The sequence below is a fragment of the Ptychodera flava genome (genome assembly GCF_041260155.1).
Source record: "Ptychodera flava strain L36383 chromosome 3 unlocalized genomic scaffold, AS_Pfla_20210202 Scaffold_25__1_contigs__length_14229661_pilon, whole genome shotgun sequence".
Classification (NCBI taxonomy): domain Eukaryota; kingdom Metazoa; phylum Hemichordata; class Enteropneusta; family Ptychoderidae; genus Ptychodera; species Ptychodera flava.
This window is the reverse complement of record NW_027248279.1, coordinates 13309846-13333918: the sequence shown is the minus strand read 5'-3', so window position 1 is coordinate 13333918 and position 24073 is coordinate 13309846. Positions and strand designations below refer to the sequence as shown.

General features: G+C 37.6%; 1 protein-coding gene across 1 annotated transcript in view; it reads right to left on the bottom strand.

The window, feature by feature from the left end:
* Positions 1-1905: 1905 nt before the first annotated feature.
* Positions 1906-24073, bottom strand: part of LOC139125446 (uncharacterized) — a 36783-nt gene continuing 14615 nt past the window's right edge. The window contains exon 9 of the mRNA XM_070691527.1: positions 1906-4293. Coding sequence (XP_070547628.1) covers positions 3488-4293 — 806 coding nt within the window. The 3' untranslated portion in view covers positions 1906-3487. The remainder of the gene's footprint in view (positions 4294-24073) is intronic.

Below are 24073 nucleotides of genomic sequence, written 5' to 3'. Positions count from 1 at the left end.
GTGCATATTGAATATATTCTGGTATCATCATCAACATTTAAAAAATGATGACAAACCAATAGTTGACGATGCTGTTGATTTTGCCAACAATGTAATGGAAGTTTAGATTGAATAAAATCTTTGTTGTTGAGAGTAATAGAGTATGATACTGACTCATATGTCTGTTGTGCTGGCAATTATTTTCGTTCTGTGTAATTTTGACAATACACATACCATCTTGCATCATTCAAACATTGTTTCATTCACACATCTTTTGCTTTGGAATATCATGTCACGTGATTCATTGAGTGTGACGATGTAATAGAATCCCCCAATTCAACGAGACTTGCCTGTTGAAGTTTTACACGGATTCCATGTAGTCATCATAACATGAAATGGATCATATGCCCTTCCTATCTAACCATCATAGTGTGTTTTCTTGTTGACGTGTTCATTTCACCTTTAAAATGTGAAGCTACACTTACGCAATACTATGTCATGTGATCCATTTCGTGTTATGTTGACTACATAAAATCCCACAAAACATCAACTTACAGGTAAGCATTGGTTTTCCACGAATCCCACCAACCTTTAAATGAACTCACGTAAATTGATAAACGAGGGGCTAATCCTTGGGTAAAGTTGCGTATTCAACCCATAAACGTAGATACATAGACATAACATTAGAGGGACCATGAAGTCGTCATTCACACAAGCGATCGCATCGCTCTCAGTGGCCATATATTCATTTGTGTGATAATTTATTGCGTGCGTTACGTTGATGAAAGACAAAGAAAAGTGTGTAAATAGCATTTTCTGAAAGTTTACGAGTTGACCCTTCTCAGTTTCTAAAGATTGCCCGACGTCGGGGAAAGAATTTGAATAAATTATTTGATAAAAATCCTGATGGTTTGCATTTGACAGTTTCACTTTCTCTGTTGTCTGTTATAAATCACTGCATATCCATCCTGCTGTGCGGTAAACTACCACCAGCCTTCTTGTATATAAATATTTCATAAATATATTCGCTATTCATTATTTTTGAATTTCCCAAGGAAAGATTTTGAAGAGCATTTGAGTCGTTATGTATTTACATTTAGTTCAGCATTTGCAAGGGTCAATGAGATTGATACAGAGATTAAACAATCATATCGTGTTCACTGATAAAACATTAAGATGCCAATAATATGGACCATCCATGATATGGACCGTCCATGATATGGACCGTCCATGATATGGACCATCCGTGATCATCTAAACAGAAAGAGTGAAGTAAGTAAGTGAATGTCATCTGTATGTTACATGAAGTGAAGACAGACAATTGCAGTTCTGCATGGACTAGGAGAACAAAATGCTTCTTACACGAAATTATCCTTACATTTACCGACGTATATATTAGTGCTAATAGTGGAGATGAAACGACACGCTATAGAAATTGCCAAATTGATAATGTTTGTACATTCACGTTAGTTTTGGAAACAAGCAGACTGAACGTGAACGTGAATGTTAAAGTGAAGATACACAGCCAATTTAAGGAAAGAAATCAAACAGGTTAAGTTACCATCAGCAAATTCACAGTCGTCGGGGAGGGGGGGGGGGGGTACTCGAAATTTCAGAGTTTCCGATGAAATTCCTCCGACACCCCCAGGCTGTAAATAATGACGGCTTCCTAAAGGAAGCTGTTGTATCTTTCACAGCGTTTTCAAGAAACATGGGATAGCCGTCCAATGCCATGGTGTGTCATTTCTAATTTATTTGGGGTTTTAGCAGTAAAAGCACTCTATACGGAATTTTCATATACTTGATCGATTTATTTCGTCATATTTAAAAAAAAACAAACAAACAAAAAACAAACAAAAAAAACAGTAAAACAAAACAATCGAATATAATGCACCAAATGCAAGAATTACGTTAAGCTACATACAGTACTGTGAAGAATATGAAAACATAAGTACATAAAAACGTAAATTGCATGTTAAAAGGAAGAGGAATATATATTTTGTCAGTTTACAGTGATTGACACAGTTCCAGCTGCAATCGAAATGGCTAATCTGTATTACAGTGTAATTCATGTATACATGTATAAATCAGTAATCATTAAAAATTGGTGACAGATAAAATTGAACAAATATTCACACTGATCTTGGATACAAATGAAAGTTGGTATAAAATATACATGTCTATTTCCAGGATAATAACACTATGTATAATTCACCTGACAGATTTATTATGTTCAAAATATATCTGACTAGCATATTTACAATTAAAATTTTCTTCTGTCAATAATTCTGGAAGTCTTATCGTCGGCTGTATCCGTGTTAAGCCACAGCCTCCAGCTTTCTTTCAGAAACTTTGGTGTACACTTTTGAGTTTACACGATGAGTTTAACAGCGCCCTCTTTCAAAAGAATCTCACAATCTGCCGGAGGGGGCGCTTTACTGAACTCCGGCTTCACCGGCTTCACTCAAATTTCATGATGGCATGGCCGGCCCTCCCAGCTGGCCTTCACTTGCTCACTGTCAGATCATGGACAGTTTGGAATTTACCACCGCGATCAGATGGAATATTTGTTGCATATTATGCAGGAGTTATCACAGGATATACAGGTAATGTTTTACAAGTACATTTCACTGACAAATCAACCGTACCGGTCGTTTGTCTCTGGTGTAACTGAGATCTGATGGTTTGTCAGGACAGTTCAATACACAATCTCATCAAAATATTCCATGTTGTGAGTTTGGAAAATTAGAAAATCGCTGGTTTTTGTTTGCAATGAAACTAGTCAGTCCTAGCAAAGTACGGAAATCAATTTTTAGTCCGATAGCACGTTTGGAATTAAAACAGTTGAATTTTTAACACTGCATTTTCAAAATCAATTGATTGTTTTCATTCATTCATTATGAAAGTTACTCATATTTTGTTCACAAAAAATTCTCATCATGGATTCTGGTCACTATAGACAAGTCTAGCGACCCATACACAACAAAATTTTAGCCCACACTTGATGTCTAAATTTTGTAATTCTACCAAAAATTGAGAAATTCTTATCATGACCAACTTTACTTGGCATTGCAGTGACGTCACCAATTCAAACTGCTCATTGCAATCAATGCATTTATGAAAATGTCAGAAATTTTTCACTCAAATTTTTAAAACTTGGTTTTCAACCACCATAAACGTGTCCATCGAGTTGTGAAGAAGAAATTTTTAGCCCACACTTGATGTCTAAAATTTCTGGATTTTGAGAAAAATGGAGAAAACCTACTGACCTACTTTACTTGAAGTCAACAAAACAATCGATGACATCACCGATGCAGACCGTCCATTGCTTTCAATGCATTTTCAAAAAATTCCTGAATTTTTCATTAAAATTTTCACAATTCTGATCCGGATGCACATGAAGTTCTGTGTCGAGTTGAGGACAAGAGATTTTTAGTCCAAACTTGGGGTGTAGGATGTGAAAAATGTGTTAAAAATGGTGATATTTTGATGAGATTGTAATGCATATCTATGTTGATACAGAGTATACTCTGATTTGGTGGACGGACTGATACCACGCTGTGAGAGCAATTGTTGTTGTGATGTCATCATTGACTGCAATGAACTCTGGGTAATACACAACACCTTCAAATAATACACAATCCAATTGTCCATCAGATCTCAGTTTTACAATGCCATTACTCTGCCTTGTACAAATATAAATATTGCCGTGTGAATCGACATCCAAGCCTCGTGGATACTCTAACCTATCATTGCGATATGAATTCAGAAAATTCAAATCAGAATCTAAAACATGAATGACATGTTTGTCTCTATCTGACACTAAGAGATGGTTGTTGCTAGTAGCCATTACAGAGTGTGGATCACTGAATTGATCACTGACTCTTGCAACAAGTTTTCCATCTTTGATGTTGTATTTGATCAAACTTTTACCTTTGCTGTCAGTGACAAAAATAAATGCTGCCATTACAGTAATGCTCCTAACCTCAATGTCTGCACTTTGGGGAATAATTTGAATAATTTTTTTATTTTGGTCACAAATAATTATTTGGTTATTACCGATGTCAGTGATAAAGAAGTGACCATCAGGGGATATGGCCACATCCAATGGCTTGAATTTTTTGTCAAACTGACCATCAAATCTGATAATTTCTATGACCACCTTATTCTTATTGAGTATTTGTATGCGGTGGTTTTCTGTGTCACAGATCACAAGCTGATCTCCATGCCATGCCAGACCATTGGGTGAATTAAACTGTCCTGGCTCTGTACCAGACTGCCTACTGCCCAATACCTGCAATGTCCACTCAGAACCTGAGGAGTAACAAAGAGGTCAAAGGTCAACCTAAATGTAAACAATACTGCAGGTAAGTTTTCACTTCTCTTATTATTTTGAAATTTATTGTTGTTAAAGGGCCATTATTTGTAACTTTTGACCATTTTTTACCTCGGAAAATTCCAAGTTGGAGGCTCATATTTGTTGCAAAATGTTGTTTTACGAAGAAACAAACATGACTATGTGATGTTACAGCCACACAAAACTGCTAATTTTTGTTCAAACGTATTGCCCTTCCGAGCTCGTTGTTGACGTCTGGCGTGCTCAGCGTGCTGGTGGGGAGAACGCAGATATGGTGACGCCGCGATCACGCCAGATGTACAAGTTCACGTTTATTGTCGGATCAAAACAACATTGCGTCGTGGATTGCCAGACATCTGGCTACGCATGGTGCTCAGACAATGGACTACGACGTAAGTACCGGGCATAAGTAATGAATATTTATTTGAAATTGCTGTAAATAACTCGCGCAGGTGCAGAAGAATGCCTACGTTGCAATTCGCGTGTCAACAGTTTGTATTTTCTGTCCGGACAAAAATTGAAATTTTCGTTGTAAAATCACATGTTATTTAGTTGTAGGGCACGTAATGTTTCCGAATAATATGCGATTCTCTGTTATTTGACAGGCTATTCAACATGAGCCAGTGATCATTTCAATCAAAACTAACGGAAAAATCGCCAGAAGATACAGCTAATGGAACTTTAAGATTTTTCTTCTGTACAACAGGAGTGAAAGATTATATCTATAATTTATTAAAATGTTACTGCCATTTTACCTGTGAAGTACAGAACAATTTTAATGTCAACCTCAATGTAAGCAAAACTATTACAAGTAGGTTTTCACTTCTTTTGGGGAGTTTATCATTGCAATTTTACCATGACAGTAAATGTAGAGTTTATTGTTTCACTTAGTTGTCATACAGGGATATTCTTTGATGAAGTCTACTATGTCAACTGTGGTCAGTCTTTGGTTTTGTTGAAATTATAACACTATTTGAAAATACTTACATTTTAAAATGTGTGGAGTTTGCTCAAAGTGTATTTTAGTATGTTTCTCAGAGTTACAAACTCAAACTAACCAATAATAAATCATAAAATGTTTTAGTAAAACATTTTATGATTTATTATTAGTCTATAATTTTTGTGTATTCATTTCAAAAGAAAACATAAAAATGTCAATGGAGAATTGAATTTTAGTGCCTTGTTTTTGTTGAGTCACATAGAGAGGAACCGTGAATTTAAAATTATTTTATGTATTTTCCTTCTTGATTCAAAACATTGCTCTCTTAACTGTAAAAAAGAATAATTGAACATAATGTATGGGCAAAGTGCAAGTTGTACATAGTACAATAACCAAACCAAAAATTGAAATTCATCTTTGCAATTTGAAGTATTCTCATTTCTTTGTTTTATTGAGTCTTTTTTAACTTCTTCGTCACAGTATTAAGGGACATCTTATTTTAAAACTCTGACCAAGCATTGTATCTCAGGCTTCACAGTCAAAATTTGTAATGTTTTCTGCGATGGTCTTTGTCAAAGTCTTTGGGATCATGACGATAGAAAAATATTATTCATAGATTTTTACCCATGGCCCTATAAAATGGCATTCACTTGGAATTTCAAATCTTCAATGAATTTTATTCATAATTATGTGTCTTTTATTGATGTATAAGTTCATTTTCTAAAAGCACACATACCAAGAAATACAGGATATGTACTGAATGTGGTGTCAGACCACTGAAAGTACTTTGGTGGGTCAGTGAAAATTTTAGTTTGGTTTACCTCAACATAACGAATATTCAGGTTTATTATCTGTATACATAACCTTCATTTTCACACTTATTTTGACCTCCATTACCAATTTGGCGTTGTCAAAATATTTTTGCTTCATCAGACAATATTTATAATGATTTTCAGATCGGCAGCTACCTTATCTGTAATATTGTAATTCTTTGCAAAACATTTTGCAGTACAGAGTTATCCTATGAATGTTAACAAAATTCATGACAACTGGGAATGAATCTGGTTTTCTCTCAAAACCTTATTTTTTAAAAATTGTTGTTTGAGATTATCTTGACAGTTGAGAAATAGCAACACAGCATGTACATCAAAGTAATCACAATGATCAGTCTGACTTGTATTCTAAAAAACATCTCAGTTTAAATCTGACATATCAGTTCTTTGTTATTCAGGTCAATCATAGAACTCATCAATTCAGTGTATTGTTCTTCTGTACATGACATTGATTTTACAAGAAGTTGAATTTTTGTGTAATGTAGTAATTTAACTAAATACCCCCTATAGGGACATGTACATACAAAATTAAGATTTGTGATGACACAGATCTAGATTAAAAGTCCACAGAGTGAGGCCCCCTTTACAGGATACACTACAGTATAAATTAAAGCTTGCATGACTCAAATTTGCACTTTGAACAGCCAGAGTTAAACTTGTAGTATTATCTCTCTTGGCGAATCATGAATGTATTCAATATGCAATCACACTATCATGAGATGAATTAAATTTCTGCTGGAATGACAACTAATTATTGAAAATGTGATAGCTAAGTCAATTTTGAAACATGATATACATCAATTTGGAACCAGCATTGACTTTGGAAGCTCTTTTTATGAGTGTAGTTAAAGAAGAAGAATTAGCATGAGTTGACTGGAATGACAGTTCATATTGATAACTTCAGCTCAGCAAAGTTATTCTTGAAACATGATGTGTATTGATTTCTAGCCTGTATTGACTGTTGCACCCCCTGTTATGAGTGTAGTTGAAGTAGAAGAATTTAGCATGCACTGTTTCAATGGATGTTAATTGAAGACAAATGAAATTGTGTTTACTGTTTTGATGTTTATTTTGAGCTTTGATGTTTTTCAAAGCTCAATACCAACTATACTTTTACCAATAATCCTAATCTTATGGATTGTGTTTGACGCTTGCATGTCATTATAAATAAATAAATAAATAAATAAATAAATAAATAAAAATAAATTTGATGTATTTGCATTAAAGGGCCAGTAGCTGAAACTGTTTGTGACTTTTCCTGTCCTTTTGGTTAGGGATTTACACCAGTGGTAATGTGTAAATAATATTTAGGGAAAACTATTTCAACATTGCTTCCATCATACAGTGTACATGTCTTCAATGAATATAAATGTGTTGACACTATGCAGAATGTCAAATGCCAAATCAATTATGACAATGAAATTCTTTTTTTTAGGGTTGTTTGTATCTTTGGCTGCATTCACAAAAACGGTGGGGGGGGGGGGGGGGGGGCCTGGAGGAATTCAGGGTATATGAAATTTTTGGGGGTAGCAGATGGGAACTTGAAAGTTGAGCTCTGGCAGTGGGGACCTGAAAATTTTTTGAATGAAACATTATATATTATTGCCTGAATACATGAGTTTATGTACCCGAGAGCAGGTGACAAATTTGTATTACATGCCTTTCACAGTTAACATATATCATGACATTTGGTTACATGCAGGGCATTCTCGGACAATTTTACCATTATCGACCACATCAAACAGATTTTCACGAAAGTCTAAATAGCAGTGCGTGCATTGATATTATAATCTTGCGTTAAGTGTCTAGTTTGATGTCGAAAATGACAAAGTGCTTGACTGGACCAGGTATCCATGGAAACCGGTCAATACATCGTTCATTGGCCCGCTAACTCCCCGGATGTTCCTATTCAAATCAATGCACTGATTTGCACTCACATCCAGGCATGTAATAAAACATTTTAATGTCATTAAATTGTTGTAATATTAGTAATAATTAAACTAAACATTATTATTATTATTATTATTAACAATTTTGTCATATTTTTCATGACTTTGTCTAAGCGTGTATGATTTTTTGTAAAAAATCAAAGCACATGAGCCTAAGTAACGGGGCAGAAGCTGGAACTGATAATTTTTCAATATTTCTGTGCAATATATGTCAATTACAGTTTCTTGCTGTCTCCCTACAGCATGCTGAAACACACAATATTCAGTTTGTCAACAATAATTCTGATTATTTATGTAAAATGTATTAGGTGATAAATGATTTACAATCCAGACTGACAGTCAGTTGTCAATGATACAAATTCACAGCTCATGTGACCCAAACTTTTCATGAACTGCATCAGAGGCAGAGCTTTCTCGGTCACTGCCAGTATGCAGTGCACTGCATTTGACAATATTTTTTGTTCAGTTTTACAACAATGTCCTTGTTCTACTTCCCAGCATGTTGAATTATCCAGTATTCAGCTTGCCAACACAGCCTGTGTATGTGTACTACTTGTACACAAGATCAAACCAGAGAGCAACACATGATATGGAAGATCAGGAGACTTGAAAGTATCTGGAATTTTGGAATTGTAGCATATGACTATAATCAAATATTAAAGAAAAAAGATGGGGTCACCATGCCTAATTTTCTAAATTTTCACATTCTCATCGTAAAATTAAAAAAAAGTAAAACTTTGAACTGAAAAGACTGTATGTAATTTAATGAAAAAATGTGCAACTAAATGGAATTATTTATTATTTTTACCAAATTTGCAATTATTACACCCAAAATTTCAGAGATTAATCTCTGAAATTTTGGGTGAAAGAGAGATTAATCTCTGAAATTTTGGGTGAAATAATGGTAAATTTGGTATTTATGTATTTATTTTATGGAATATTTTAGCCTTAAACTTAAAGTTTTGGCAATACACCCATCTCACGCTCCATATGCCATCCTGGATTGCCGGGTCAAAGGTCACTTTGGGAAATAAAAGTCAATACACAAAAGTTGGCTATTGACACGTGGGACTCTTTCCACCAAACTTTACATGATTTTAGCAAACTTAAATAACTCATGCTTCTCAGAATGTTTTACTCAGTCATTGGTACGATAGAATGGACAAAGTTGCAGGAGATTTTTTCGTAGTATGGTGTGGCCCGGGAGATTGTGTGGCATCAACGATCGAATGAAGGTGCAGCCATCTATCTTGTCATACACTGCACGCAATGTGCAGATGAAATCCAATTCATCTATTTTTGTTCGCCTTTGTTGGCATTTTATACGTTCGCTTTGGAAAGTCATTTACCAGTGTCATGTCAGTTACTGGCTGGAAACTTTCTACCCTGGTATACTTATGGAAAAAAGACTCTTGAAGTTGAACTTGGGCTTACTGACTATGGTCTACTTGACCTTCAACAAAATGACCTCCCTTTGACCTAATGTAGTTGTTACAAAGGCAAAGACAAGCAAAATGGAAAGTGAAAGTAAAGCTGTTTACTTCTGTGTTTTGTTATTACTGTAATATAGCGACTTTAAGTTACTGAACTGTCAAACATATCAAACATGTAGCAATTACATTTGAATTTGACACAGTGTTTCATCTAGGATGCTACACCAGGGGGGATTGGTCCCCCTCTACTGGAATTTTTGAGGGGGATTATAAAATTTTGGGGGTATTTAACTGAAACATATAATGACATCTTTATACGTAAGTTTTAATGTTGCAGTGATGTCACTTGTGACATACATACTACAAGCCATAAATCACTTGCTTACACAATCCAAGCTGCTGGCTGCAAACACCATCCTTTTTAAGATTTTTTCAAAAGTCAACAAATTTGCGTATCACTGTTGTGAATGCATAGGGCTTCCAAGAGTGGTGAACAGCTCATTAATATTCATAAGCATTACCATTCTTAAAAAAAAATTATAGCATATTCTGTATGCTAAAATATTCTGTATGTTTGTTTGTACATATTCTGTATGTTTGCTTTTTTAGGGCTTAATGTATATTCAAACATAAAAATTAACAACAGTTAGCCATTCCCACTGTACCTTCAAGGGATTTTTTTTCATTTTTCACTGAACTGTCTGCACTATAAAAAGCAAGAAAAAACTCTTTTGTAGTTATAAAGGAATGTTTTGTAGCTTCTGAAAAAATAACGTACTTGTTTGTCACGTTTTTACTGTGCTTATATCATCCCTGACTACTGTAAGTTTGGATCAACATTGCCCTATACAAACCAGTTAGATGTATTTTTCTAGTGACCTAGCTGGTCTTGTAGTTTTGTGCGCGCGCAGACTCAGTAGAGTTAAAATGAACAACTTAGAGGGTCGGACCTTAGTCTGCCGAATTTTGAATTTTGAGTTTCTCGACGTCAGACCCGCTCCAGTTGCTTTTTGTCAGTCATTTTAGAATGGGAAAATAACAAACAGAAAGGTTGGTTATCGCCGACAGTTAACTTTAGGGTTTATTTGCCCCGAAAAATAAGTCAGTGTCTGTTCACTGAATTCAAAAACTGGACCCATTGACACCACAGCTTGCTTTGTGACTTTCATTGCATGCAGTCTGCACTGAACACGTTTCTGTGACGGTAAGGCCAGAGGAAAAAAAATCTTGTTCATCGGATTTTTTGGACCAAGGTCCAGGAGCGGCGAGCGAAAATTTTTTTTTTAATTTTTTTTAGGCCGAAGGTAAACGCGGTTCTCTGGCATTTTGCACAGATGCAGAAAAGGCAAGATAATTGTTTCCCTTTTTACCAGAAATATCTCAGACAAGAAACACTGATACTGGTAACTGAATTCAAGACTATATTTCCCAACAATAACATAGGCCATTACATTCACAGTTAGTGTTTGCACAACATATTCTGAATATTTCAACATTCTCTCAGAATAAAACTGAAATGTACAGCAAATCACTGAAATGGTATTGTCCTTCAATATTGTCCTGGTGGGACCTAGCATCTGAGTTTTTTCATTTTACTTTGGCCCCATGTTTTGACCTCTTTACTGTCTCTACACGGTTTACACAATGGTCTTAACAACACTGTACTGTGATTGGAGTGAAGTTATATAGTCATCATTCAGATCGTACTTTAACATCGACGCAACCATGTGTTTTGTCATTGCCGTAATTTTTTATACTTTCGATGCAATTTACATTCAATCGGATGCACCGTCCATCTGCAGCGTTCTCACCAGGCCGCGATTCCGCGACATTCTCGCGTATTTTTCTGTTTTGTCGCGGATTTCTTGGGCGTGCGCGCCAATAGTGGCGCGCCTTTGAAATTATAAACTTTCAAGATGCCAGCCGTACGGCGCGGCCGGCCGTATCATACAGCCAATACTTCTCACCATGGACGTAAATGATTGACGCGAGTAATTATACTTCCTGGTTGAAACCGAGGCAATCTGGAGGCAATACCCGTCAGAGGGCGTACTTAAGCCACAGTCACTTGTGATTCGATACATGATGGCCGATGTGTGGATGCATTATCATTACGTATACCACACAGCGGCCGTCGTGTATTGAACCACACGAGACTGTGGTAGTCTGACGCACTGGACGTGGTGTTCGCCTTGCATGCATACCGGTACATGTCCACGGAATTCGCGGAAGCTGGAGGCGTCATGGGCACGATAAATATTTTCATAGGCTACGACAACGATAATCCGAACTACGAAAACACAAGAATGTAAAGCTTGTATATCCCTAAGGAATTACATGAACATTTTTCGAAAACAACGAACTCGAAGCTGGTAGCATTATACTGTGAGTTCCGCATGGCAACCAGGGTCTTGACGGGAACGACGTTATAGTGTTCGTGCCGTTGAGATTCAGTGAATTTTTGTTCTCGAAAAATAACGCAACTTTGTCTGAGATAATTTTTAGGTCTTTGCTATGTTTGGAATCATGTATAAACTTCGCGGGAGATACGTGTTGTGTGATGTTATCAGGCATTTGCTGCGTTCCTCGCCCACGTGACCTAGTACCTACGACTGGAAATGATCGACAACTGGCCCACTGCCGATTGATGATATTATTCCAAAAGTAGTTCCGAGGTCTAAATGTTGAATAGTTGGAGGAAAGTTCTTTTATTATGCAAGCAATTATCAATTCTTGGCTTGCGCATGTGATAAGTATATTATTCCAGGCGAACTTATACGTGAGAACATGGGCGTCTTTTTTCCATGCTTCAATCAATTGACAAAATTTGTAGCCTTGGCTGGCGACCAAAATTTCACGTCAAAAGTTGATGATTGTTTACAAACATCATAGGGATATGTTTCCTGATCTAAATAAATGCTGACTTGGCCTATTCCTTCTGCTGGTTGTGAAAGGGGGTTTAGTGTGCGAAAAAAAAGTAACTCATGACAGGAATCAACTGGGAGCTGAACGACTGGACACTCCAGCAACTACTGTTATTGTAGAGGGCCCCGAAATGGACTTTCACACTGGAAAGAACGAAAGTCCCATAGACTTTTCATTAAAAGCACTGATATTCAATATCAGTTAATATTTTCACCGAATGTTTACAAAAAAGTTGTTAAGTTGAATGAGTTGTTGAGTCCTTTATTTTTTCCATGCATAGAATAAGGTTCGTATTCGCAGTTTGACTTTTTTATCATATTTATATATTGTCTCACAAAAATCATCCGTTGTCCCGCTTTTTTTGGTCAGCGGGACAAAATGTCCCACAAAATTGTTTTCTGGTGAGAACACTGCATCTGCTGTCACGATCTTGTTGAACAAATCGCCGAACGTAATATCAGGACAAACACTGAATAGCGTATTTAGAACTAACTGTTGGCCATCACATCGAATGTTGGCGATCAAATTAATACTCATGATGTGACATGTACTAACCTAACCAAATCGACCCACTTTGCGTCGTGATTCGCCAAATTCAGACGTCACAACAACGTGTTGGCGGTCAACTAAATAGTCCGTACAAACACGTAGGAAGTCTCATTAAAATCCCGTGCCCGCGAAAACCCGACAAAGTGTAGGGCGCCACCAGCGGCAGTACTAAACATATTTGTAATGCGGAAGTAAGAATTTGCCGCGATCCAAAAAAAAAATTTCCAAATATGCCAAAGTAGAAGCGGCGATTCCGATGAACAATTTATTTTTTCTTCCTGGCCTAAAGTCCAAATTTTCGTGTCAATTTTGCTATCAGAATTATTTTCAGAGTGTTACGGACATCCATATGATGCATAAAATGTTCAGTTTGTCTCCTTTTCTGAATCGTACAGAGATAATGTGACACAGAAACTTTATCAGGCTAGGGCAACGAACTTTTGTGAACGTAACTCTCAACTGGCTGACAGGCTTTCATATGCAAAATCAGCGTACGGAAATTTACGCGTGGTATTGTTTCAACAGCAATTGAAGCAGTTCAAAAAATATCAAAATCAAACTAAAATTAGTCCCTTCCATGTAAATGTTCTTGTTTATACAATGCCCATTGCCACACAATTAACAGGTGCCGATAACGGGTCAAATGCATCGAAGTGTGACACCCATGATAGCAGCCATTCCAGCCAGCTCAGAGCAGTGCACGATGTGTCGCCCCTTCTACCTGTGATTGGCGGCGCGCAGCCTTCCAAAGAGGGGGAATCGCGCAATCGCGCAGCCTAGATGAAACACTGTTGACAGATAGAAACATGTGTTTGTATGAGTGGGAGGTATCATCAGATAAAAGTGTTTATAATAACCACAGCCTGTATATGATGGGATTAAATGATCCACTTGATAAACTGTCATTGACATGAATTCACACAATTTCTTAAAGACTTTCCTATTTTTCAATACCTAGCAATGTACCGGTAGAATTAAATTTTGTGTGTGAGCTGAAAGTGTAGATACAGAGTTGAATTGATCAGAGCTAGCAGTGTATACAGCCATCTTCAAATTTCCTGGAGAGGGTTTATTATGATTTTATACCTCTCAACCATCTCTTGCAGGATTTAGGAAAGATCTTAGGCTTTTTTATTCACATTATTATTTCTGCAGGGAATTTGTCCAGAAACTGTTCGCAAGGGATGGTCTTCACCTTTACCAACATGGTACAGGTTTGTTGGACTCTGTCTTTTGCAGGGAATTGTCAACAGTGGAATGAAATGTATTAACTGATAGAACAATGTCAAACTTTCTTTCTACTTGCAGATCAGATGGTAGCACTGTCACCAGGCTTACTTAGTCTGGTAAGCCAGAAGTGAAGGTGACTCTGCCTGAGAAAGCTAGCAAAGATTTGTGTACTGACAGTGAGAATGTCAGGGAGCTTTTAGGGTGCCAATAACTGTACTTTTCCAAGTAGACAAATCAATATGATCTAAGGAAGGCGAAAATGGCAAATCTTGAAACTTGAATATGTCCATGAAGCACAGAAATATCACCAAGACAAAGAAAATTAACATAATGTCTTTTGACTACAGTCACACTGTTACATCGGTCACTGGAGTTCATTCACCAGAACTGAGTAAGAATACACTGGAAAAATTCAGTGGTGACAATTCAAAACCAATTTCAAACGGTGATCAACTAAATGACACTGTAACGTTATTCAAGCAGCACAGATATTACCAGCTAAAGATATTTCCCAAAATAGCTGGCTTCAAGTAAACTTTAAGTGAATGTTTATTTCTTTCAATAGGTAACAGGATAGATGTCCTATACTGTCCTGGTCAAAGGGTAACTACATGTATCAACTATACTAAGACTATGAGAGGGATACTGTCAATTATTATGACAGTTTTAATCACACTATATCTAAGTCATTTTTGTGCCAGGTTTGTTCATTCTTACAGATTCAAGGCAAGTCTGTCAGAGTTAACCACATTCCAGTCCAGCAACCAGAGGGGGGTACAGATTGTGGCTTGTTTGAAATATTGCTTTCACAGTCTCATATGCATCCATTTTCACTGTTAGATCATAAACTAATGAGTGAGTACCTACATAATTGTTTGGAAATAAAACCAAACATATTTTGACCCATTTCCAAAATGTAGATCCAAAAATAGACAAAGGAAACCTGAGGTAATTCAATAATAATGTTTATTGTATTTGCAGACATTCTGAAGGGAAAAAGATAATTACACAATATGATGGATGCAAGCAATGGTATGCAGACTGTGTAGATATCCCGGAAGATGTTTTCCAATATGAAGATGCCAAGTGGAGCGGCAGAGTGTGCAATTATGAACAACATTCTTTGAATTTCACTTTTTTCTGTTGGGAAAAATATACTCATATCCATGCAGAAATATTCTGTCTGAGGTATGGCTTTTATTTAAATTGTAAATAGCAAACACACAACCACACTTTATATATATATATATATATATAATATATATATATATATATATATATATATATATATATATATATATATATATCGAAGTATACATATCCATGCAGAAATATTCTGTCTGAGGTATGGCTTTTATTTAAATTGTAAATAGCAAACACACAACCACACTTTATATATATATATATATATATATATATATATATATATATATATATATATATATATATATATATATCGAAGTATACAGATGTCCTCGAGGGAAATTACAGTGCTCATGCAAAAAGCAGAGCGTTATCAATAAACAGATTACTTCAAGTACAAAGTAATGAAATCTATTACTTAAGTTGCATGCATCTTGCAATCCTCAGATAGAGTAAAAGAATTACTAGCTCGACACTTTTACATATATGATTGGGACGAACCATTCTATTTGTAGGTAGTGTTAAAATTCGATAAATAATATTTGTTTTGGTGGCGACATTTTGAAACCAACTCAGAGCGTTTGTTTAACAGTGTAGATTTGTCAGCATTGATAATGTGCAGCTTTTCTGATATACAAAGATTACATCGCTTGTTCATGTTAGAGTAGCTCAATGCTTTATCAATGATTGACCATGAAATGTCAAAGTCTTGTCCCTTATTTCTTAAGTTCCATACATATTTTGATAACTCGGTGTCGTTTTGTATCTCTTGTTGCGGAACGACTTCATGTGATTAGTGTAGCGCGTCTTGAAGGTGTTATCAGTGAGGCCGATATAAACCCTCTCTCCGTTGTCCTCCGTTGATACGTTGGCCTTGTACACCACGCCTTTGACTTGACAGTTACCCTTCAAGGGGCATGCCGACTTAACCCTGCAATTGCAATCAGCTGGTTGGTCCTTACGCTGTTCTCCGGAGATTACCCTCTTATTGTGCGATTTGATTATACTTGCCATATTCCTCATACAGCTATAACTCACTTTAATTGTGTTTCTGTTGAAGATCTTGTGAAGTTTAGACCCCTTTGGAAAATATTTATCGACAAGTTGGAGAAATTTCCTGCCGATGTTATAGTTTCCACGTTCTTGCTGAAAGGGGGGTTGAACCACGTGATATGACGCTTCTTGTTATTGCTTCTCCTCGCTGATTAGTTGGTCTTGATGAATTCAATTTGTTCGAACATATATATATATATATATATATATATATATATATATATATATATATATATATATATATATATATATATATATATATATATATATATATATATATATATATATATATATATATACAGTGTTCTCACCAGAAAAACAATTTTGTGGGACAGTTTGTCCCGCTGACCAAAAAAAAGCGGGACAACGGATGATTTTTGTGAGACAATATATAATATGTTAAAAAGTCAAACTGCGAATACGAACCTTATTCTATGCATGGAAAAAATAAAGGACTCAACAACTCATTCAACTTAACAACTTTTTTGTAAACATTCGGTGAAAATATCAACTGATTTGAATATCAGTGCCTTTTAATGAAAAGTCTATGGGACTTTCGTTCTTTCCAGTGTGAAAGTCCATTTCGGGGCCCTCTACAATAACAGTAGTTGCTGGAGTGTCCAGTCGTTCAGCTCCCAGTTGATTCCTGTCATGAGTTACTTTTTTTTCGCACACTAAACCCCCTTTCACAACCAGCAGAAGGAATAGGCCAAGTCAGCATTTATTTAGATCAGGAAACATATCCCTATGATGTTTGTAAACAATCATCAACTTTTGACGTGAAATTTTGGTCGCCAGCCAAGGCTACAAATTTTGTCAATTGATTGAAGCATGGAAAAAAGACCCCCATGTTCTCACGTATAAGTTCGCCTGGAATAATATACTTATCACATGCGCAAGCCAAGAATTGATAATTGCTTGCATAATAAAAGAACTTTCCTCCAACTATTCAACATTTAAACCTCGGAACTACTTTTGGAATAATATCATCAATCGGCAGTGGGCCAGTTGTCGATCATTTCCAGTCGTAGGTACTAGGTCGCGTGGGCGAGGAACGGAGCAAATGCCTGATAACATCACACAACACGTATCTCCCGCGAAGTTTATACATGATTCCAAACATAGCAAAGACCTAAAAATTATCTCAGACAAAGTTGCGTTATTTTTCGAGAACAAAAATTCACTGAATCTCAACGGCACGAACACTATAACGTCGTTCCCGTCAAGACCCCTGGTTGGCACACAGTCCATGTAGCCGACAATGAGATGCAAATGATATGCGGTCAGGTCTCCTCAACTAACTTTCAGCTGGTTCTTCACTTTCTACTATTTTTTTAGTATTTTTTACAAAGGCACAGACTTATTCTACCTGCAACTTAAAACTGATAGTGATTTTGTAGCTCATTCTTTACTATTTTTCATAGTTTTTGGTAGCCGGTAAACACACTTCGTGTTCGTGTCGGCTACATGGACGATCTGCCCCCTGGGGCAGGGGCACCTGGTTGCCATGCGGAACTCACAGTATAATGCTACCAGCTTCGAGTTCGTTGTTTTCGAAAAATGTTCATGTAATTCCTTAGGGATATACAAGCTTTACATTCTTGTGTTTCGTAGTTCGGATTATCGTTGTCGTAGCCTATGAAAATATTTATCGTGCCCATGACGCCTCCAGCTTCCGCGAATTCCGTGGACATGTACCGGTATGCATGCAAGGCGAACACCACGTCCAGTGCGTCAGACTACCACAGTCTCGTGTGGTTCAATACACGACGGCCGCTGTGTGGTATACGTAATGATAATGCATCCACACATCGGCCATCATGTATCGAATCACAAGTGACTGTGGCTTAAGTACGCCCTCTGACGGGTATTGCCTCCAGATTGCCTCGGTTTCAACCAGGAAGTGTAATTACTCGCGTCAATCATTTACGTCCATGGTGAGAAGTATTGGCTGTATGATACGGCCGGCCGCGCCGTACGGCTGGCATCACGAAAGTTTATAATTTCAAAGGCGCGCCACTATTGGCGCGCACGCCCAAGAAATCTGCGACAAAACAGAAAAATACGCGAGAATGTCGCGGAATCGCGGCCTGGTGAGAACGCTGTATATATATACCAATATATATATACCAATATATATATACCAATATATATATATTATATATATATATATATATATATATATATATATATATATATATATATATACCAATACAGCTAGAGGTCTGATTTTTGGTATTTAGGGATAATTAGCAATACAATTAAATGACAAAATGTCACTTGACCTCGGTGACCTTTGACCTCAAATATACATATTTGTCCATAACTCAGTAAACACAAGTGCTACACCCCTTCATGTATGGTATGATGGGACACCTTATGACGCCACATATTGTACCTCATTAATTATGCAGATATCTAATTTTGAGCAAGCCAATAGAGCTAGACGTCTGATTATTGGTATATAGGGATAACTTAGCAATGCAATTTTTTGACAAAATGTCACGACCTCAATGACCTTTGACCTGAAATATACATATTTGTCCATAACTCAGTAACCACAAGTGCTACACCCTTCATGTATAGTATGATGGGACACCTTATGACGCCACATATTGTACCTCATTAATTATGCACATATCTAATTTTGAGCGAGCCAATAGAGCTAGAGGTCTGATTTTTGGTATATAGGGATAACTTAGCAATACAATTTTTTTGACAAAGTGTCACGTGACCTCAATGACCTTTGACCTGAAAATATACATATTTGTCCATAACTCAGTAACCACAAGTGGTACATCCTTCATATTTGGTATGATGGGAGACCTTATGACAACACATGCTTTACTTCATTAATTATGCACATATCTAATTCTGGGCAAGCGAATAGAGCTAGAGGTCTGATTTTTGGCATATAGGGATTAATTAGCAGTACAATTTTTTTTCAAAATGTCACGTGACCTCAATGACCTTTGATCTTGATTATACATATTATTCATAACTCAGTAACCACAAGTTCTATACCCTCCAATTTTGATAGGATATTAGACCTTAAGATGTCACATCTTGTACCTCATTTATTATGCGCATATGTATTTCTTGGCTGGCCAATATAGCTAGAGGTCTGATCTTTTTTCCCGATTTAGAACCATAACTTAGACATGCCTCATGAGTTTCAAATTGGGAATAATGACATAGACCTATGTGCCATAGATCTCAACATATACACTCCAGTGATACTTCTTAATGACCACATTTCCCAGCCCCATCAAGACTAATACTATTACAAGTGGGGACTATGTCATTGTCAATGACTTGTTGATACTAATTTGCATAATTATTTGTTCAATAATCATATTTTCTCAAAATAATATTATCATATCTTATGAATCTTCCTACATAGGCTATTGAATCAACTTTGTGACAGATGCTGAAGATTGCTTATTTGCATATTTGGTGACTTTCCTTACTAGGGATGTACAGGTGGTTTTACTTCACCAATGTTGGTGGAACTTGCAAAATACCGGTATGTAAAAGATAATGTGATATAAAAGTTGAGAAATTTGGGCTAATTTTTTGGACTAATTTTCAATTTTTCAATCTAACAAATTTTTCCTCCAAAAGTTATACCAGAATTTTTTTTACTTTTATGCGTGCATGCCAAGGATTTTTCATTCCAGTTTGACTAAACCTCAAGGTGAATTTTTCTGGGCCAAATGTTTGACAAAAATATACTAGTACTCTTCTCTAAGAGTTCTTGGCAGATAGTGTCTGATGTATGACTTCCTTCACCTTCAATCCAATTGGAGCAAAGTATCAGAGATGTTATTTCTAAAGGTTTGGTAAATGTCTTGTTGTTTCTACTTTATATGAAAATGACATGTAAAAAATTGCAGTGGTATATTCATTGGTATATCAAGATGATTGTAACACTGATTTTTTAGTTATGATATGGAATGTTCTAAATAAGCATAGAGTTGATGTTTGAATATATAGAAGAGACAGTCTACTCTTGATTATTAAATTCTTATTTGGTTTGTTCACATATGGAACCTCTTGTGGTGGGCAACAAGCATGCCCAGCTTCCTCTGTGTGGACATTTTACTATTCAAGATGTAAAGTTCTCTTTAGTTTCCTGATTATTGTTCTGTCAGTAGGTGCAGCAGGATTTTTATGGCACAGCCAGTTATTGTTTCCACTTTCAGTTCGGTGAACGCAGATCTGTGTGCAGTGTGTACAGTGCTGTGAACACAGGTCTGTATACAGTGTACTGAACACAGGTCTGTATGCAGTGTGTACAGTGCTGTGAACACAGGTCTGTATGCAGTACTGTGTACAGTGCTGTGAACACAGGTCTGTATGCAGTGTGTACAGTGCTGTGAACACAGGTCTGTATGCAGTGTGTACAGTGCTGTGAACACATACAGTGTGTACAGTGCTATGAACACAGGTCTGTATACAGTGTACTGAACACAGGTTTGTATGCAGTGTGTACAGTGCTGTGAACACAGGTCTGTATGCAGTGTGTACAGTGCTGTGAACACAGGTCTGTATGCAGTGTGTACAGTGCTGTGAACACAGGTCTGTATACAGTGTACTGAACACAGGTCTGTATGCAGTTTGTACAGTGCTGTGAGCACAGGTCTGTATACAGTTTGTATACAGTGCTGTGAACACAGGTCTGTATGCAGTGTGTACAGTGCTGTGAACACAGGTCTGTATGCAGTGTGTACAGTTCTGTGAACACAGGTCTGTATGCAGTGTGTACAGTGCTGTGAACACAGGTCTGTATACAGTGTGTATACAGTGCTGTGAACATAGGTCTGTATGCAGTGTGTACAGTGCTGTGAACATAGGTCTGTATGCAGTGTGTACATGTGCTGTGCACACAGGTCTGTATACAGTGTGTACAGTGCTGTGAACACAGTTCTGTATACATTGTGCAGTGCTGTGAACACAGGTCTGTATACAGTGTGCACAGTGCGTGAACACAGGTCTGTATGCAGTGTGTATAGTCCTGTGAACACAGGTCTGTATGCAGTGTGTACTGTGCTGTGAACACACGTCTGTATACAGTGTGTACAGTGATGTGAACACAGTCTGTATGCAGTGTGTACAGTACTGTGAACACAGGTCTGTATGCAGTGTGTACAGTGCTGTGAACACAGGTCTGTATGCAGTGTGTACAGTGCTGTGAACACAGGTCTGTGTATGAAGTGCATACTGTGCTGTGAACACAGGTCTGTATACAGTGTGTACAGTGCTGTGAACACAGGTCTGTATGCAGTGTGTACAGTGCTGTGAAACCACAGGTCTGTATGCAGTGTGTACAGTGCTGTGAACACAGGTCTGTATGCAGTGTGTACAGTGCTGTGAACACAGGTCTGTATGCAGTGTGTACAGCGCTGTGAACACAGGTCTGTATACAGTGTGTACAGTGCTGTGAACAAAGGTCTGTATGCAGTGTGTACAGTGCTGTGAACACAACTCTGTATACAGTGTGTACAGTGCTGTGAACAAAGGTCTGTATGCAGTGTGTACAGTGCTGTGAACACAGGTCTGTATGCAGTGTGTACAGTGCTGTGAACACAGGTCTGTATACAGTGTGTACAGTGCTGTGAACAAAGGTCTGTATGCAGTGTGTGCAGTGATGTGAACACAGGTCTGTATGCAGTGTGTACAGTGCTGTGAACAAAGGTCTGTATGCAGTGTGTACAGTGCTGTGAACAAAGGTCTGCAGGTATGCAGTGTGTACAGTGCTGTGAACAAAGGTCTGTATGCAGTGTGTACAGTGCTGTGAACACAGGTCTGTATGCAGTGTGTACAGTGCTGTGAACACAGGTCTCTATGCAGTGTGTACAGTGCTGTGAACACAGGTCTGTATGCAGTGTGTACAGTGCTGTGAACACAGGTCTCTATGCAGTGTGTACAGTGCTGTGAACACAGGTCTGTATGCAGTGTGTACAGTGCTGTGAACACAGGTCTGTATGCAGTGTGTACAGTGCTGTGAACACAGGTCTGTATGCAGTGTGTACAGTGCTGTGAACACAGGTCTGTATGCAGTGTGTACAGTGCTGTGAACACAGGTCTGTATGCAGTGTGTACAGTGCTGTGAACACAGGTCTGTATACAGTGTGTACAGTGCTGTGAACACAACTCTGTATGCAGTGTGTACAGTACTGTGAACACAGGTCTGTATGCAGTGTGTACAGTGCTGTGAACACAGGTCTGTATGCAGTGTGTACAGTGCTGTGAACACAGGTCTGTGTATGAAGTGCATACTGTGCTGTGAACACAGGTCTGTATACAGTGTGTACAGTGCTGTGAACACAGGTCTGTATGCAGTGTGTACAGTGCTGTGAAAACCACAGGTCTGTATGCAGTGTGTACAGTGCTGTGAACACAGGTCTGTATGCAGTGTGTACAGTGCTGTGAACACAGGTCTGTATGCAGTGTGTACAGCGCTGTGAACACAGGTCTGTATACAGTGTGTACAGTGCTGTGAACAAAGGTCTGTATGCAGTGTGTACAGTGCTGTGAACACAGGTCTGTATACAGTGTGTACAGTGCTGTGAACAAAGGTCTGTATGCAGTGTGTACAGTGCTGTGAACACAGGTCTGTATGCAGTGTGTGCAGTGCTCTGTGAACACAGGTCTGTATGCAGTGTGTACAGTGCTGTGAACAAAGGTCTGCAGGTATGCAGTGTGTACAGTGCTGTGAACAAAGGTCTGTATGCAGTGTGTACAGTGCTGTGAACACAGGTCTGTATGCAGTCTGTACAGTGCTGTGAACACAGGTCTGTATGCAGTGTGTACAGTGCTGTGAACACAGGTCTGTATGCAGTGTGTACAGTGCTGTGAACACAGGTCTGTATGCAGTGTGTACAGTGCTGTGAACACAGGTCTGTATGCAGTGTGTACAGTGCTGTGAACACAGGTCTGTATGCAGTGTGTACAGTGCTGTGAACACAGGTCTGTATGCAGTGTGTACAGTGCTGTGAACACAGGTCTGTATGCAGTGTGTACAGTGCTGTGAACACAGGTCTGTATACAGTGTGTACAGTGCTGTGAACACAGGTCTGTATACAGTGTGTACAGTGCTGTGAACACAGGTCTGTATAGAGTGTGTACAGTGCTGTGAACATACCGGTAGGTCTGTACATTAAAGATACTATGATACCACAACATTATTGAAAGTCATTTAACATTTTTACTTCAGCCAATTCCTAATTCAAAAGGTTCAAATTTGCACATAAATGCAATATATAATGAAACAGGTGAGCATTTTCAGTTCATATCTGGTTATCTATGTTTTCAAAAAGTGAACTGACTGTATAGTCCTTGTTCACTGATTTCCAATGAGGGAACAAATTCAGTACAATATTAGTGACTAGCACTAGTAAAAGCAGTTGGTCTTTTATCACATTCACTATTTGTCAGTTACAAGTCATTTTTCATGTCAAGGAATGCATACACCTTCTGCACTTTGACCATTTGACACCAACTTTGCTGCAAACCTGCTGTTGTCTGTGGCAGGGTAGTCACGGGTATATACATATTATTACTGATAATAACAGTAATTAACAGTATTAATAGCTATGAACAGTAGATACAGTAGGTAACAGTAATTCACGGGTATATACATATTATCACTGATAATAACAGTAATTAACAGTATTAAC